Below are 17,714 nucleotides of genomic sequence, written 5' to 3'. Positions count from 1 at the left end.
GATCCCGCGGCCGTCGATAATGTTGAATATTCGGATGGTTCTTCGGACGGGAACGGCGCGGAGTCCGACGAGCGAGCTCCGGCGGGCGGTGTGACGGTCTGAGCGCTCCCCGGTGCTGAAAAGTCTCCTTGTGATTCACGCTTATGCGCGTATATTTGGAAATATTTTATTATATTTTCCGGCCAGTCTGAAACATCCCCCTCCACGCTTCAAACGTGCCATTCGACAACTCGTCGCAGAGTGTTCACGTTCGCCACGGACGTCTCGGAAAGACGTACGCGGCGAACGTACATATTTGTGTATATCTTTTTGTATCAACTAGAACGTGGTGTCAAACTCAAGGCCTGGGGGCCAGATCTGCCCCCCCCTGTGATTTTATGTGGCCCGCGAAGCCAAATCTAGAGCACGATTCTTGTAAAAATCTTCACCAAAATTTCAAATTGTCATATATCATAAATGGGCACAGTGGCACAGCTGGTAAAGCATGGTCTCACAGTTCTGAGGTCCCGGGTTAAATCCCCGACCCCGCCTGTGTGGAGTTTTGCATGATCACCACGTGCCTGCGTGGGTTTCCTCCGGGTGGGCACTCCGGTTTCCCCCCACATCCCAAAAAAAAAAAAAAAAAAAAAAAAAAAACACGCAACATTAATTGGACACTCTAAATTGCCCCTAGGTGTGATTGTGAGTGCGGCTGTTTGTCTCCAGCACTCCCCGCGACCCTCGTGAGGATAAGCGGCGAAGAAAATGGATGAATGGATGCATCATAAATGATAAAGTTGAGAAATTACATGCATTTTTTTGGTGTTACCAAATGTGAATAGTAGTTGAAAAACACATTGCCCTTGATTAGCTAGCTCATAAATTGATGTAAATATGATGAGATGATGAAATATTTTTGTTCCACAGTCATAACGGCCCGGAACAACGAAAAAATGAGTTTGACAGCCCCTGAACTAGGAGAAGGGGAACTATGAGACCGGGGGATTACCCAGTAAGGGTCTATCTAATACGTACCCAGAATTCCCCTGTGAGCAACGCATGCGGATTCATCACAAGGAGACGCTCGGACCGTTCCAAATTATCAACACAACCGTAAATGATATGTGATGAAAATCTCTAAAGTTTTAAAGTTACAGTCACAAATAACACGATGCAACGATTCGACGAGTGGACTTCCCCTTGAATTTGCCGACTTTCTGGGTTTTATGGCCACGTGGGCCAAGCGGGCCCGTAAAAAAACACGTTGTCACCTCGTAAAAGCGCGAATGGCCGACGACGACCCACCTTCCCGTTGCGCAGCTCCGCCCCGGCGTGTCCGTTCGTCAGCGCGGGCTGGTTGTCGTTCTCATCCAGGACCTTCTCCGGCAGCGGCGGCGGCGCGTCCTCGGGTTCTTCCCCGGACCCGGGAGACGGAACGCCGCCGCCGCCGTCCTCCGAACGCCGCTTGGCCTCCAGGTCTGCGCTGAAGCGGCTCTTCTTGCTGCGGTTCACCGAGGCGTACTCTGGCGTGCGGGGGCAGCCCGCGTGGCCGTTGACGAGGGAGGGGGGGTGAGGAGGGGGAGGGGGGGCGTGAGCGGGAGAAGGGCCGGCGGTACCGTTGGGGAGGCGCAGGTTCTTCGGGGGGTCTTTCAGTTCCTTGACTGTCTCGTAGAGGGAGTCCTCCACGCTGACGTCTCGGGACGCCGTCGACATGTCTTTCACGACCTGGACCCAAAAGAAAAACGGTACTGATAAGCATTTTGACATTTTTTTTTTCCAGGTTCCAATACATTATTGTCAAGAATATTAGCAAGGGGAAAAAATAAAATTAAAAAAAAAAAAAAAAAAAAAACATTTTTTTTTTAGATACATGGGATTAAAATGTGAAACATTTTAAAGTTATTTTTAAAATAACAATAGAATTTTTTTAATAGGTAATTTGCATGAAGGTAACATAAGATCAATTAATTTATATTTTTTTAATTGATGAAAAGAACACTAGAAAACACCTTTTCAAAAATATTTAGTTTTTATAATTTTTAAAATTTTATATGCATATTGTAGGTTACAGATGATCATTTTGACATAAACGTGAGCAACTACTTTTTTTTTCAGGTTCCAAAACACTATTGTCAAGAATATTATCATGGGGAAAAAAATGAAAATAAAAACATATAAAAATGTAGATACATTGGATTAAAATATATAACATTTTAAAATTACTTTTAAAATAACAATTGAATTATTTTTTTAATAGGTGCTTTGCGTGAAGGTGACATAACAAAATCAATGAATTTATATTTTTTTAAATCGACGAAAAGAACATGAGAAAACAGTAACTTTTTCAAAAATATTTAGTTTTTATCATTTTTAAAATTTTGTAGGTAAAAGAACCTGGTAATCTGCAGTGCTCTCTCTCTTCTGTGACACTAAAAAATACAAAACATAATTTTTGAAACATATAAAAAAATGTTTTTTTATTTAAAAAGAATATTTATAAATATTCTTTTCAGATATTTTAACATGAACAACTTTTTAAACATACAAGCATAATTGAAAATGAAATATATATATATATATATATATATTATGTAATATATATATATATATATATGAAATATACTCAACATTTGTATATATTGAACATTTATTTATATGTGTAACAATTACCTCATAGGTGCTGTCCCCCGAGGTCGGCGGGACGGCGTCCCTGACCAGGGAGCTGCTGGGCGGGATGCTGGGCAGCTCGCGGCCCTGCGGGCACTTGGAGGACCGGTTCTCCGACTGGCTGGACGGGATCTCCTCTGACGGGTGAGGGCTGCTGGCCCGCGTGTCTGTGAGGACTTCGCAAAGGGGCGCGGCGCCATCAGCTACGAGCTCCCCGATCGGTTTAGAGCGAGGCGGCGTGACGTACTTGTACCGCTGGTAAAAGGGCCGTTGCGGGAGCCGCTGGCGCAAACGTCTGTCACCGGACTGTCGGCCGACTGGCTGACCGTCTCTTTATCTGACGTCTGGAAACGACATGGAAATCGTTAGCCTAGGTATAAGTCGTATTTAAACAATTTTGGAAAACATCAAAGGAAATTTAAAAAAAAAAAGAGGGTAATGCACCGTAATTCCCGGCCTGCAGAGCATTTGTATAGGAAATACCATTTGGTACCTACATACGCTGCAGCTGTGTAAAAGCCGCAAGATATTTACAAAGAAAAATGGTAAACAGAAAAAATTTAACGCTAGCGTTATGCTAAAGATAGCGCTAACCCTGACAGCGCCAGTTAAAATAAAACTTACCGGTAAATATCACTCGCCAGTAACATAGCAGTACCACGCTAGCGCAGTGGTAACGCTAGTGCAGCGCTAACAGGACCGGTAAAAGTCCCTTCCTCGGCACATATATTCCACCGGCCTCATTCTAACCTTTTCCGCTCGAGTGCCCCCTTGCGGCCATTAGAAAAAATGAACAAATTAGCCGCGTCGCTGCAAAAACCGCAGGCTTGAAAGCGTGTGAAAAAAGTCGCAATCGCGTTAAGCACGTGAATCGGCAAAACTCTTTACTATGTTGAAAAAAAAAAAAAAAAAGTTGTTGAAAGGCTAAGAGTGTGTGATTTTTGCAATTTTTTTAACAATAACGCCCAAACCTGGAGAAAAAAGCACGACGCTAAGACCTGTTTGCTAGCTACGTAACAAGTGCAAATATGGACATTGACTTCATCTGGATTTTGCTTTGCTAGGTTCTGTGTAAAAGGTAAAGGCGGAAGGAAGGAAGGAAGGAAGGAAGGAAGGAAGGATAAGTGCCGGGTCATCCGTTCCAGCCGCAATGCAGCAATTTTGCAGAATCTCCGCACAAAAGTGGCTGACGTGAACGCACAAGTCTGCAGAGGATGACATCAACAACCCTGAAGCTCAAGGACAGTAACATGAACGCCCCCCCCCCCCCCACAGTGGCTCTAAAGCAGTGGTTTTCAAAGTGGGGGGGGGCACCCCGTTATGACAGCGGGGGGTGGGGGGGGGGTCGAAGGGCGAGCTCAATGTTATTAAGTTACACCCAGCAGATGGCAGTCATTTTACTAACGAGCACACAAACCCACGCCGGCCACTGATATGACGTTAAATAAAATGATGGAAGACATTAAATTGTAGCAGGAAAAAAAAAAAATACATTTTTGCTTACTCTTTGCGGCTCGATAAACTCGTCAGTGTCATTTTTCAACTGTAAAAGTTGCTGTGATTATTGATTATTGCAAGGTAAGCTGATGCGTATTTACGCAAAAAATGTGTGTATAGTGTTTGTGTGTGTGTGGGGGGGGGTTGGGGGCTAAAAATAATTTTTTAAAAAAAGTTCGGGAACCACTGCTCTAAACAAACAGGTAATAACTATCAGCCTCTGAAGAACTAAAAAGGAATCAAACAAGTACTCCTCCTCTTCATCAGAGAAACACACCCACGTGATTTATGAAAAGTTCACATGAGGACGATGGTATTTTTAAAAATTATTATTTTTTTTTTTGCTCGTTGTTTGCCTTCGACAGAATGGGACTGATGCACAGCCTGGCTGGGACAACAGCGACACTCAGTGGACGCAAACGGTCATAGCCGCTGCAAAACTCGACTACGTCATCTTTTAACTCCAGCCATACTACATTAATGACGTCTTCTTTTTGGTGATTTAAATAAGTAATTGTGACGTAGTTGTAAAAAAAGAAATAAACAATCAATTATTTTGAATTCTAATACATCATCATATGGAATTAATATTTCAAGGTGAACATAAATTGATTATGATGCAATTATTGGTTTTGGTCGATAAGATGCCAGAAAATCAGCAAAAAGGCTTCGTCGTTTTCCAAAGTAAAAGGAGATTTTTGAAAATGTCTTATTTTGATTCAACATAAAGACAAATCAGTTTATGGAGGACGATATAAATCACAGATTATTTTACTCTTGAGAGGGTGAAAGTCAAACAAAAAACAATATCCTGAAACGATTAATCGATTATCAAAATGGCTGCTGGTTAAATTAATAATTGATTAATTGTTGCAAGTTTAGTAGTCATGATTATTTATTTTCTTCACAATAATTCAATACCTACAACATTTATTCACCCTGAATTTCATTTTCCTAACGCTTTCCCCATTTACATTTTAAAAGATGATTGAAGAATTAATAACTTAAAGAATAATTTGATTTAATAGGGAAAAAAAAAGCATAACAAAAAAAACCCCAAGCGTGTGTTTACATACCGCATCCATGAGGTCCACCCGGTCTCCTGCCGGATGTCCGGTGATTGCTTTCTTCTGCCTGCAAAAGAGTACAAAATTGAGTATTTTTGAATTTTCATATCATGTCTCCAATAGATGTGAAGGCAGCAGGAGACGCCGATGACTACATCTCCCATCATGCACTGCTCTCAAGCGCTCACCCACGGCAGCTCGTGCACAGCAGCAGCAAGACGGACACCAGCACCAGGGCGGCCAGGACGCTGAGGGCCACCGCGGGGACGAGATGGGCGCCGGCGCCGGAGACGCCCAGCCGGGCCGCCGCCCGACCCCCCGCGCCGACCACGGCGGCCTCCGGCCCCCACCACACGCCAGTCAGCACGGGGGCCATGACGCATCACACCAGGGCAGGCGAGGACATCGGACTGGCGCCAGCTGTGCACAAAACAATATCCCATTGTGTTATTTTTCAACTGTTTAAAAAAAAAAATAATGTTTCAAGCAGTTATTAATTAGTTAATTAATTGCATTATTACAATTATATTTATTTCATACCCACAAAAATGGAAAAAGGTGAAACACTTGATTTTTTTTTAGCCAGATAAAAAAAAAGTTTAAATGTAACACATTATTCTAACTTGTTCAGTAATTATTTATTATATTTACACAGAAAAAGAACAGGTATATTTTTAAATATAAAAAAATATATAAAATCATAACAGTATAAAAAACACAACTTTTATTTTCCCTCCCTTGTATATACACACAAGCACACAAACACACACAACTGACCTAAAAATACATACATCCATTATCCTTTTTCATAACATTAGTTCCATGTGTTGCCTTGTTTTGAAATAAACACACACGGGACCCTACAATGTCTAAAAATAATTCTTGTTGCTATCTGAAAACAGGGAACAAAGTGTTGATTTGTGCAGCAGGTGGCGGCAGAGAGCAGCTGAGCGCCTGCCGCCGCACTCGAGTCCCAACTAATCGTGTTGCTGTGCTGCAGTGACCCTGTTCCTGCGACCTCCTCACATCTCGGCCCTGAGTCCATTTGATTTTCTTGCAGCGAGAAAAACAACGTACGGGCGTGTGAATGAAATCTTGAACCTCACGAAAGGCGCTGGAATTTTGTCCCCTGGAGTTTATGTCTTTGGCGCGACGTCGGCGGGCGCTAGTCACGACGCTTTCCTGTCCTTGGTGGTCACTCAAATCAAATAAGAACCAAAGGCCTGTAAATTTTCTCTTAGGAAGCGAATAATGCTAACATGTAGCCACTTAGCATTGGCAAGAAAGCGCAAGGGGGTGTGGAACGTGAGGGACAAACAGGAAGTGCGCAAGCTCATGTACAACGATTTGAGACCCCGATTTATCATTTAATATATCTCAGTTTTGGACCTCAATTTTGGAAATCAAGGTACATAAAAAAAACACCAACCGCAGGTACAATCTCATCTACTCTAATTGTGCACTCCAAGGTACACTCTTAGGTATCCCCCAATTGTGTACCCATGTCGCCCCAATATTGGGCCGAATTCAGAACTTTCGGGGGTACCATGTTCATAATAAGACATTATATTTTGCAATATTGTTATTGGCGTGGGTGGCACGGTGAGTCAGCTGGTAAAGAGTTGGCCTCACAGTTCTGAGGTCCCGGGTTCGAATCCGGCCCCGCTTGTGTGGAGTTTGCATGCTCTCCCCGCTCGTGCCTGCGTGGATTTTCTCCGGGTGGGCGCTCCGGTTTCCTCCCACATCCCCAAAAACATGCGACATTCATTGGACACTCTAAATTGCCCCGAGGTGTGATTGTGAGTGTGGCTTTCATTTGTCTCCATGTGCCCTGCGATTGGCCGGCGACCAGTTCAGGGTGTGCCTCGCCTCCTGCCAGTTGATAGCCGGGATTGGCTCCAGCAATCCCCGCGACCCTTGTGAGGATAAGCAGCTAAGAAAATGGATGGATACGATCCCACCTACTCCAATTGTGCACCTCAAGGCGCACACTTAGGTACCCGAGTTGTTAGCTGGTACCTAGTACTACTACCCACGAATTAATAACTTTTGACGGTACCACGCTAATAATAAGGCATTATATTTTGCAATATTGTTATTGTTATAAGTGTAGGGAACAAACACAAGCAAGCGGATTGCGCCTGATGCTATTAGACGTTCATAACAAGCTACCGCGTATTGATCGGAGCGTCTCGCGCGTCCGCTGTCGGAAAAATGACAGGTCTGCCGCGGCGCTGCGTCGCCATGGCAACAACTCTGGATCCGGGGCCCTTTCGGGATTAAGTCGCATGCGGCGAGCGCGCGTTCGGCAAACAGAGCTTTGATTACTTAACTGCAGACAGGGGAAAGGCGTGCCGTGGGGGGGGGGGGGGAGTATTTGATTTACTAGGATATATAAATGGAAAAACTACTTTTGGTTCCAATTGTAATGTTTAAAGCGCCGCAAAAGGGCCCGGATTCAGTGCGGCGCCGTTCCGGCAGTTCCCCGCCGAGCCAATCTGCCACCACAGAACAAACGCGCGCACACACACACACACACTGCTCAGCCATCTTGTGCCTTGACCCCTGAAGGCTATTTGGGCGGGTGGGGGCGGTTGGGAACAGGACAGCGCCGGCAAAACGTAAACAACGCACATGTTGAGTTGGCCCGGGATCCGTGTGTTGCCACGGCAACCCCCGCCCCCGGGGAACGGGCTCCGACGGTTCCGGCGTGACAAATGGACGTGTCCTGCCGGAACGGGGGAAACGGGATAACTGCATAATTTAGCGGGACCTCGCCTTCGCAGATACAAGCACGATCGATAAATATGTCGATTGGAAGATTAAACCCAACTAAAACGAGAAAAATGGGAGGACAAGCTGAATATTTTGGAGCTGAAGAGGACAATGTCAATATTTCAAAATGCTATGCAAAAACAAACGCTACGGTATCGATATTGGACACATCCGGGCCTTACTTCAAGGTATCGGGTAACCGATATTTAAGGCAAAAAAAATTCATAAAAATCTGCCTTCCTCTCCAGGAATCGCCGCTAAACTACGGCAAATTGCCAATTATCTGTCAAATTTTATGCATCTAAAGTAGTAGTGGCATCGGTACTCAGTATAAGTATCCATGACTGTTCAAGTGTGAAAACGTGTACTGTTATGGGAGAAGAAAGAAAGAAAAATTACCATAATTTCCAGCCTACAAGCTGCGACTTTTGTCACACGCTTTCAACCCTGCGGTTTATGCGGTGGTGCGGCTAATTTGTGCATTTTTTCTAGCGGCCGCAAGGGGGCGCTCGAGCGGAAAACGTAAGAGTGAGATTGGTGGAACATACGTGCCGAGGAAGTGACTTTTACCGGTCCGGCCCTGTTAGAGCTGCGCTAGCGTGTTACTGCAGTGATTTTTACCAGTACGTTTTTTTTTTTTTTTTTTTATAACCGGCCCTGTTAGTGACACGGTTCTAGCGTTAGCATGGCAGCGCTATTGTTAGCATTAGCGCACGCGTGGCGGCGTTAGCATTATCACAGCGGTGTTAGCGTTAAACTCTCTGTGTACCATTTTTCTTTGTAAATATCTAACATGCCCTTTTTGACACCAACTCACTTAGCGGTACGTGGGAAAAAAAAAAGATAAGTTTTATCAAAATTGTAGTATATTATTCCTACATGTAGGCGCTACCGTATTTTAATGGCCGTCATGATGGTAGTACAAGGAGTCCACTGTATTTTTTTTTTTTGCTGTGTAAGAGTTTGGAGAGCAACTGCGGTAGTTCATCTCATAGTTGCAGTTCCTCAAGCTACCTCCGGGGGACTGTAAGACCCCCCCCCCAAAAAAAGTCTACATTTAGCGCAGCTGCAGCGCACAGGAAGTGGGCTGACTCTGGCAGGGCGTCAGCGTGCCACAATTAAATAAAGATGCAAATATAGAACGCATTTCCTCCCCCCCCCCCCTTTCTCGTGTGAACTCGGCGATCCAATATTTGCCCGTTGCTCGCTTTTGCATGCCCGACTTTCGCTTCTGCACGTAGATCAAAAAATAAAAAAGAGGAAGTCTCGCACTAATATCTGCGATCAAGTGAGGGTGAAGCAAAAAAAAAAAAAAAAAAAGCTGAGTCGTCTTTTAAACACCGCAATGGACGGGGGGGGGGGTGTACTTTGTGCAAAGTGCAGAAATATCTACGTTTAGTATTACAGTGGCCAATATACAGTACAATACAGTCAAAAATTGCTAATTATTTCCTTCAAGCTGTTTGTGTCATATTTAATCGAATCACATCATTTAAAAGCTCTTTAATGCTACCACACAATGCAAAATGCCTTAGACGGGCGAATGAAATGAGCGTTGCCGTTGCAGTGCTATAACTCAAGCCATGTATGTTGGAACACAAATGGTACCGCAACACATGCAGAGAGATAAAAATGCTCACAGGTGAAAGTGAAAAATGACTAAGATTGTTTTTACTTCTACCAACGTTTTCAGGATATCACACATTTTGAAAATACCTTGTAGGCCAATCATCAAGTTGAATTTTCCCACCGTGTACCAATTGAGGACAGAAACAAGGGCGAAATGTCATTGTTTACAGGCCTACAAGGAATAGTGTTGCAGTTTATGTTAAAAAGAACCCCCCCCCCCCCCCCCCCGACCAAGCCAACGGACCCACGTGCACCGCGTCACACTGCATTCATGCCTTCACAGCATTTCGACGCTTCCTGCTAAACGGATGCTAAAATATGGAAGACCGCAAGGGGCCCAGATCGAGACACGGCAGATGGGAAGTGCGGCGCGTGGAGGGGGCAACGCGCCAGTGTGTGATCGGGTCGGGGATGACGATCCTCCGACAACAATCTTCAGATTTCGAGTGAGTCGTGGGGGAAGCTGAGCCTGTTTTCAATTTCATTTTTTTTTTATTTTATTTTTACCCTATGTGACGTCTACTTGCGGTTCTATTTTGCTTTTAGAAGGGAATACTTGATGCACGGCAGGTGAGAAAATAGACGTCAAAATGGTGCACCATGTGCAAGATGTCTTAAAAAGAGAGGCCAGATATGTACCGTAATTTCCGGCCTAAAAGTCACAACGTTTTTCACATCCTTTCAACCCTGCGGCTCATTTGAGCATTTTTTGCTCACGGCCGCGAGGGGGCACTCGAGCGGAAAAAGGTAAGAGTGAGACCGGTGTGGAATATATGTGCCGAGGAAGTGACTTTTACCGGCCCTGTTAGCGCTGCGCTAGCGTGTTGCTGCTGTGTTCCTGGCGTGTCTCAGTGATATTTAGCGGTAGGTTTTATTTTAGCACTAGCGTTAGTGCTAGCTTTATTACCACGCTAACGCTATGAGACATCTCCTTGCGGCTGTTTTTTTGCTTCAAGAAGGCAATTTCCGAGTGGAAAAGGTAAGAGTGAGATCGGTGTGGAATATATGTGCCGAGGAAGTGACTTTTACCGGCCCTGTTAGCGCTGCGCTAGCGTGTTGCTGCTGTGTTCCTGGCGTGTCTCAGTGATATTTAGCGGTAGGTTTTATTTTAGCACTAGCGTTAGTGCTAGCTTTATTACCACGCTAACGCTATGAGACATCTCCTTGCGGCTGTTTTTTTGCTTCAAGAAGGCAATTTCCGAGTGGAAAAGGTAAGAGTGAGATCGGTGTGGAATATATGTGCCGAGGAAGTGACTTTTACCGGCCCTGTTAGCGCTGCGCTAGCGTGTTGCTGCTGTGTTCCTGGCGTGTCTCAGTGATATTTAGCGGTAGGTTTTATTTTAGCACTAGCGTTAGTGCTAGCTTTATTACCACGCTAACGCTATGAGACATCTCCTTGCGGCTGTTTTTTGCTTCAAGAAGGCAATTTCCGAGTGGAAAAGGTAAGAGTGAGATCGGTGTGGAATATATGTGCCGAGGAAGTGACTTTTACCGGCCCTGTTAGCGCTGCGCTAGCGTGTTGCTGCTGTGTTCCTGGCGTGTCTCAGTGATATTTAGCGGTAGGTTTTATTTTAGCACTAGCGTTAGTGCTAGCTTTATTACCACGCTAACGCTATGAGACATCTCCTTGCGGCTGTTTTTTGCTTCAAGAAGGCAATTTCCGAGTGGAAAAGGTAAGAGTGAGATTGGTGTGGAATATATGTGCCGAGGAAGTGACTTTTACCGGCCCTGTTAGCGCTGCGCTAGCGTGTTGCTGCTGTGTTCCTGGCGTGTCTCAGTGATATTTAGCGGTAGGTTTTATTTTAACCGGCCCTGTTAGCACTAGCGTTAGTGCTAGCTTTATTACCACGCTAACGCTATGAGACATCTCCTTGCGGCTGTTTTTTGCTTCAAGAAGGCAATTTCCGAGTGGAAAAGGTAAGAGTGAGATCGGTGTGGAATATATGTGCCGAGGAAGTGACTTTTAGCGGCCCTGTTAGCGCTGCGCTAGCGCCGTGCCAGTGTGTCTCAGTGATATTTACCGGTAGGTTTTACTTTAACCGGCACTGTTAGCGTTAGCACTAGCGTAGTTACGGTATTAAAGGGGCTCGTACCGTGTTACATCAAATATAATGAAGAGCAAATAATTAACTATTATTCATTATTTTTTTAAAAATGTCTTCTCTCTATTCTGATATATGTTAAATGACTTGTTTTTATGACTCGATGACACGTAGAAGGACGTAAAAGCTGCGACGGGATCCAAAGTGCATCCAGCAGGGAGGAGGGGGGGGGGGGGGCGCATGATTGCATCAACTTTTGCTTTTTTATTTTTTTTTTTCAATATTTTTAAGCTGCTTTAAAAAGAAAAAAAAAGTCATGTGTAATCCAGTCGCGACTGATTTCCTTGAAAGCCGGGAGGGATGAACCTCGCAATTTGTGTGAGATTTGCTGCGGCGGGAGGACAGACGACCGGCCAACTGTCGGTCGGGGGCCCCCCCTCAGGAAAACGGGGGGGGCGAAATACATGCTCCGGTTTGTAAGATGGACGTCCGCCCTTAAAAGGAACGACAGGAATGCAGCAGCAGTGGAGGAGGATCATAAATCTTTGATCATTTTTCTTGAACTATTGCAGTAAAGACGCTACGAACAATTTTTGCAAATACCCGCAGTCGGCATGTAGAAAGTCACTTTGTGAAAAGACACACAACAATAATTGCAAATCCGTATGTTTTCGATTTGAATATTAATAAAACCTCTTCCAGCAGGTGATACTAATAAACTGCTCCGTGAAAAGGTTTTCGCTCACAAAACATTCGAAATCCTGATCTCGTCGAGAAAGCGCAAGAATCTCCATGGCGACAGCATCGCCAGGCTGGTGCTGCGTCTGCGCACCGTCGAGCAGCTGTCGCCGCGGGTTACGGGGTTGCTAGGGGGACGGCATCGTCAACGACCCCCCCCCCCCCGCCCCCGTGCGCCGCTTGGCATCCTAATCTCTTCTTTTCGCGGCGCATCCCTGTGAATAGGCGTTTGTCCCACGCTGAAGGAACGCCGCCTCTTTTGGACCCGCCACGTCCCGCTAGCGCAATTAGTCGCGGTGGTGGTAAACATTAAAGATTTAAAAAAAAAAAAAAACGGCAAAAGATCCCCAGTGCCTGTAAAATATGATGGTTTGGCCGCATGCGGTTCGGCCTTGATCCGCATATCATCTAAATATGCCTCGAAACGAGAGGGTAATATTGCCCCGGTCACTTCGCTCGGTTGTGAGATGTTCTCTTCTCGCAAAAAAGAGCTTCCGTGTCAGAAGGCGCGTGTTCGACTCCCATAATGGGCGGCACGGCGTGTTTTCATTGGCGAATGTCCCGGTGTGACATCACGGACAGAAGATGCAGCCAATATGGCGACCACCTGGATGTGGAATGAGACTTCCGCAACTCTCCGCTTGAGTTGCTCAATGACGTAACGCCAGCCCGTAATAATGGAATTACGGACGTGAGCGTTCAGCACAGGTCCGTAGCCAGTAATAACGCAAGGATTACGCCGCGATTAACGCGCTTGGCCGTATTTTTACAGGCTTAGCCCTTAGCGGCTAGCGTTGACTTTGCCAAGGACGCGGCTAACGCGGTCGATAATCACAGCGGACAGACGTATAATTGCGCGAGCCGGGCTTCCGCCGCCATAATCGCTTCTAACGAGCTAACGCGTCGAGAACGTGACGTATTATTATTTTTTTTAACCGCTGTTTAAAAGTGCGGCTGCGTGTCAAAAACTGATGAATTTATTAAGATTTGCGTTGAACCTCTGAAGTTTCAGTCGCTGTCTGTTAGCGGAAAGTTCGCCACGTGCCGAAAGCGGAAGGGGCGCGGCCCTAGAAACAGGAAGTGAGCCTTTCGTTTACCTGCGCGGTTACCACGTGCGTTTGGCTAGCGACCGGCCGTCAAAGTTGCGGCGTCGCTTCGCTTTGAACTGCAGCCGTCTGACCCAGTTGCGGACCCCCGATTTCCCCCCCCCCCCCCACACACACGGACCCCTCCTGCTAGGTTTTGGTAATCCCCCCGCGACCCAGAAAGTCTTTTTCTAGAACAGGTGGTGTTGCGGGCCGGAGCGGCGTCAGCAAGGGGGTGGGGGGTTTAGCATCACATCGTACATTATTAAAAATACAAAATGTCATAACTTTGGGGGGGGGGGTTTCCACGCAACACCAGTTTTGATCAAAAATGGTTTGCAAGTAAGTCATTCGTGAGCACTTGAAGGCAACACGCGTGGCCCAAAACCTCCCGTTAGTCAGAAAACGTTATGCGTAAATTATTGAGCAAAGTGTTATGTATTTAAAGACCAAAAATATATATAAAAATAGAAACATGAATGATTAACAGGGGCTGTTGTAAAAGGTTAAGATTTGTTCACCGCGAGACGACGGGTGCGGAACATCAGCGGATTCAGTTTCCGCAACAGCGCGGCTATTGTTCGGAAAAGCACGTCGTGGGTGGGGGTGGGAGGGGGGCGTTTCGCCACGGTCTGCGGTTGCTTCGGTTTTGCGGGCAAGTGAGAAGCAGCTGGAAACAACTGGAAACGTCTGCCGGAGTGCCAGCGGGCCTCCGAGCGCGTGCGTGCGTGCGTGCGTGCGCACTACGCCCCCCCCCCCCCCCCCCAAAAAAAAAAAAAAAAATCATTGGCGGCGTTTCTTTCCGCGTTACAGCGGGTTTAGCGATGGAGTGACGAGCGTGGCGGCTTCGGGATATGAGTGACCCTTGTGTGCGTGCGCGTAGAAGATGCGGAAATCGTGACAATTCCATTTCTGGACGTCGAAAAAAGTATTGGACCGGAACTTTTTAGATTTGAGTACTCCGCGGCCCTGAGATAAAAAAAAAAAAAATCAATTATGCATTAGGAAGCAACAACATCGTCCATCCATTTTCTGAGCTGCTTATCCCCACAAGGGTCGCAGGAGCGTTGGAGCCTATCCCAGCAATTTTCCATACTTTGAACTCTTTGCTAGCCAATCGCAGTCTGATTGAGATATTTACTAAAAAAAAAAAAAACTCAAATGCTTTGCAACTCAGCGTGACCCATCTTTCTAATTAATGTGGGTCAAATATGATATCAATAGAAGTAGTTCCTTTTAGAAGGACCCAAAAGGGTTGGCCTCACAGTTGTGGGGACCCGGGTTCGATCCCGGACCCGCCTGTGTGGCATTTGCATGTTCTTCCCGTGCCTGCGTGGGTTTTCTCCGGGTGGGCACTCCGCTTTCCTCCCACATCCCGAAAAAAATGCAACATGTATTGGACGCTAAATTGCCCATAGGTGTGATTGCGAGTGTGATTGGTTGTCTGTCTCTATGTGCCCTGCGATTGGCTGGCGACCAGTTCACACTTGACAGCTGGGATAAGCTCTGTCACTCCCCGCGACCCTTGTGAGGATAAGCGGCTAAGAAAATGGATGGAGTTTCCAGTGAAAAGAAAAACGGAAATTATTTGCAGTCACAATTCCATGATATTATTATTGAAAAAATATATAATTTAGGTTGGCACGGTGACTCAGCTGGAAAGCGTTCGGCCTCACAGTTCTGAGGACCCGGGTTCAATTCCGGTGTCTATGTGCCCTGCGATTGGCTGTACCCGGCCTCCTGCCCTTTGACAGTATAGGCTCCAGCCCTCCCCGCGATCCTTGTGAGGATAAGCGGCTAAGAAAATGGATGGATAGAAGGACCCGTGGAAACAGCGAAACCGATTTGGTCGACTTCCTGCGTCCACGGATTGTAGCCGCGCCTACCGAATTTCACGTTGCTAATCGAAACGTGGTACGGGGGGGGGGGGGGGTAGATTAAAAAAAAAAAAAAAAAGATGGGTGTCTTTATTGCCACAAGGCCACGTTTTTGGGTGTGCGCGTGTGTGAAAGGGGAGCCGTGTTGGAATTCCCCCCCCCCCCCCGTCCTTCCGTCTTTTCCTGCGTTTAGCATACAAAAGCGGTGGAGGAAATGAATATAGAAGCGAGCATTTATTGTGAGGCCCCCCCCCCCCCCCCGACAGGCAGACGTTTTCTCATTTATTCAAATCAAAAGGAACAATGAGGCAGAACCGCCGCCGCCGAGTGAAAAGCGGCGAGTGGTGGAAGGAGGAAGTCACGGGTCAAAGCGGCGCACAGGCGTCGTTAAATCAAGCCCGTGAGCTGCTCGTTAGCGCGAGCCAATCATTGTTTCCGGCGCGCGTCGAGTCCGTTGTTCATCCTTTTTAATTAGGAACGGAGCACGCGGCGGAAAGATTGCCTTGGGAAATTCAGACCCTCGGAGCCCGTTTGATTGAACGACGTGAAATTTGGTTAGCGGCTCCATCGTATTATTATAAAAAAAAAAAAAAAAAAGTGCCTGGAAAAGATACACCAGGTCAGCCATTTTGGTCCAAAGACGCCATCTTGGTAGCGCCCAAAACTACCAGAGTTTCATCAAAGACTTTATTTACTTCATCCATTCTTCCATTTTCTTTACCGCTTATCCTCACTTGTCATGTCTTGATCCAAGTCGCTTATCCTCACAAGGGTTACGGGAAAGCCAGAGCCTATCCCGGCTAGCTTCGGGCGAAAGGCGGACTACACCCTGAACCGGTCGCCAGTCAGTCGCAAGGCAGATATCGACACCATCGCTGAGCGGGAATCGATCAGGCGTGTGTACCGCGACACCATCAAATACCAAACGGGTAGACAAAAATGAATTACAAAAATTTTTCTGTAATTGAGTGCGGATGGAGCACGTCAGCCATGTGGGATGAGGCAGAAAATCCCCCATTTTTGTTGGAAGAAGCGAAATGAGGGTCCAAATGATCATTTTCATAATTCCTTCTGATACGGACTACTGCCAAATTTGAAATTTGTCATTTCAACTTACAACACACATTTCATTTTCATTTTTCTGGTGTCCTTCAACGACAGACTACTGCTAAAAATGTTGTTGGACTGCCACCACGTAAGCAAGAAAGATGGCGGACGTTACATTGAAGGGTTTTCGCATATCTTGGTGATGAAGTCCATGACTCGCTATAAAAGAAAAATATTAATCGAACCCCACAATGTCGAGATTTCAATGTGGATGAAATTTGTTTTTCGTCTACAAAATCTAAAACACTGGTGTCAAACTCAAGGCCCAGGGGCCAGCTCTGGGCCGCCGCATGATTTTATGTGGCCCGCGAAGGCAAATCACGTGTATCGACCAAAAACATCATATTTTCACGTAACGTTGAGATATCGCAAGCATTTTTTTCTGTTGCAAAACATCAACAATAGTTGAAAAAGCTTGATTTCTGATACCAAAAGTACCGTAATTCCCGGCCTACGGAGCGCACCCGGTTATAAGATTCACCCGGTACGTACGCCGCAGCCGTGTAAAAGCCGCAAGTACCCACGTTGAAACTCGCATTCACAGAGAGTTTAACGCTAGCGCCGCCGCGCTAACCCTAACGCTAGCACTGCTGTGCTAACCCTAGCGCCACCAGGGCTGGTTTAAAAAAAAAAAAAAAAAAAACATACTGGTAAAAATCACGGCAGTATCATGCTAGTGTAACGCTAACAGGGCCGGACGTGTAAAAGTCACTTCCACGGCACATACATTCCACCGGTCTCACTCTTACCTTTTCCACTCAAGCGCCCCCCTCGCGGCAGTTAGAAAAACTGCACAAATTAGCCGCATCACTGCATAAACCGCAGAGTTGAACGCGTGTGACAAAAATCGCAACTTTTAAGGTACCTAATAAATTCCACGACGCGTAAACATGATTAAGCGGCGAAAGATTTTTATGATTTCACAGTCACGACGGGCCCGCCGAGGGAAAGCGTAACGACGACGGGGCCCGAGACGAAAAAGAGTTTGACCACCCCCCCCCCCCCCCCCGCTCTAAAACCTTGCAGAAGGCATCTCGCGTCCACGCGGTCAGGTGTGGGGGAATCGCGCACATTTCCCAAAAACTGAATCTCTCTTTGCGGACCGTTCAGAACCGGAAACAAACGAGCCTTTTTTCCGCGGAACACAAAGAAATGTTTGTGTCGCCGGTGAATGCGCTTCCAATCGGATTAAGACAACTTTTGATTTTGCGCTGTGGATGGTTGTGGCGACCCCCCCCCCCCCTCTCAAGG

The 17,714-nt window shown here is 46.3% G+C and overlaps 1 protein-coding gene across 1 annotated transcript in view; it reads right to left on the bottom strand.

Annotated features, from left to right (window-relative positions):
• The window catches only part of pag1 (phosphoprotein membrane anchor with glycosphingolipid microdomains 1), a 33,278-nt gene that overhangs the window by 4,850 nt on the left and 10,714 nt on the right, over nucleotides 1-17,714 (bottom strand). The window contains exons 3-7 of the mRNA XM_061820746.1: nucleotides 5,399-5,630; nucleotides 5,220-5,277; nucleotides 2,894-2,990; nucleotides 2,650-2,822; nucleotides 1,285-1,704 (exon numbers count right to left, since the gene is read on the bottom strand). Coding sequence (XP_061676730.1) covers nucleotides 1,285-1,704; nucleotides 2,650-2,822; nucleotides 2,894-2,990; nucleotides 5,220-5,277; nucleotides 5,399-5,586 — 936 coding nt within the window. The 5' untranslated portion in view covers nucleotides 5,587-5,630. The remainder of the gene's footprint in view (nucleotides 1-1,284; nucleotides 1,705-2,649; nucleotides 2,823-2,893; nucleotides 2,991-5,219; nucleotides 5,278-5,398; nucleotides 5,631-17,714) is intronic.

The sequence above is a fragment of the Syngnathoides biaculeatus genome, chromosome 1 (assembly GCF_019802595.1).
Source record: "Syngnathoides biaculeatus isolate LvHL_M chromosome 1, ASM1980259v1, whole genome shotgun sequence".
NCBI classification, from domain to species: domain Eukaryota; kingdom Metazoa; phylum Chordata; class Actinopteri; order Syngnathiformes; family Syngnathidae; genus Syngnathoides; species Syngnathoides biaculeatus.
This window is presented reverse-complemented; position numbering and strand designations above follow the sequence as displayed.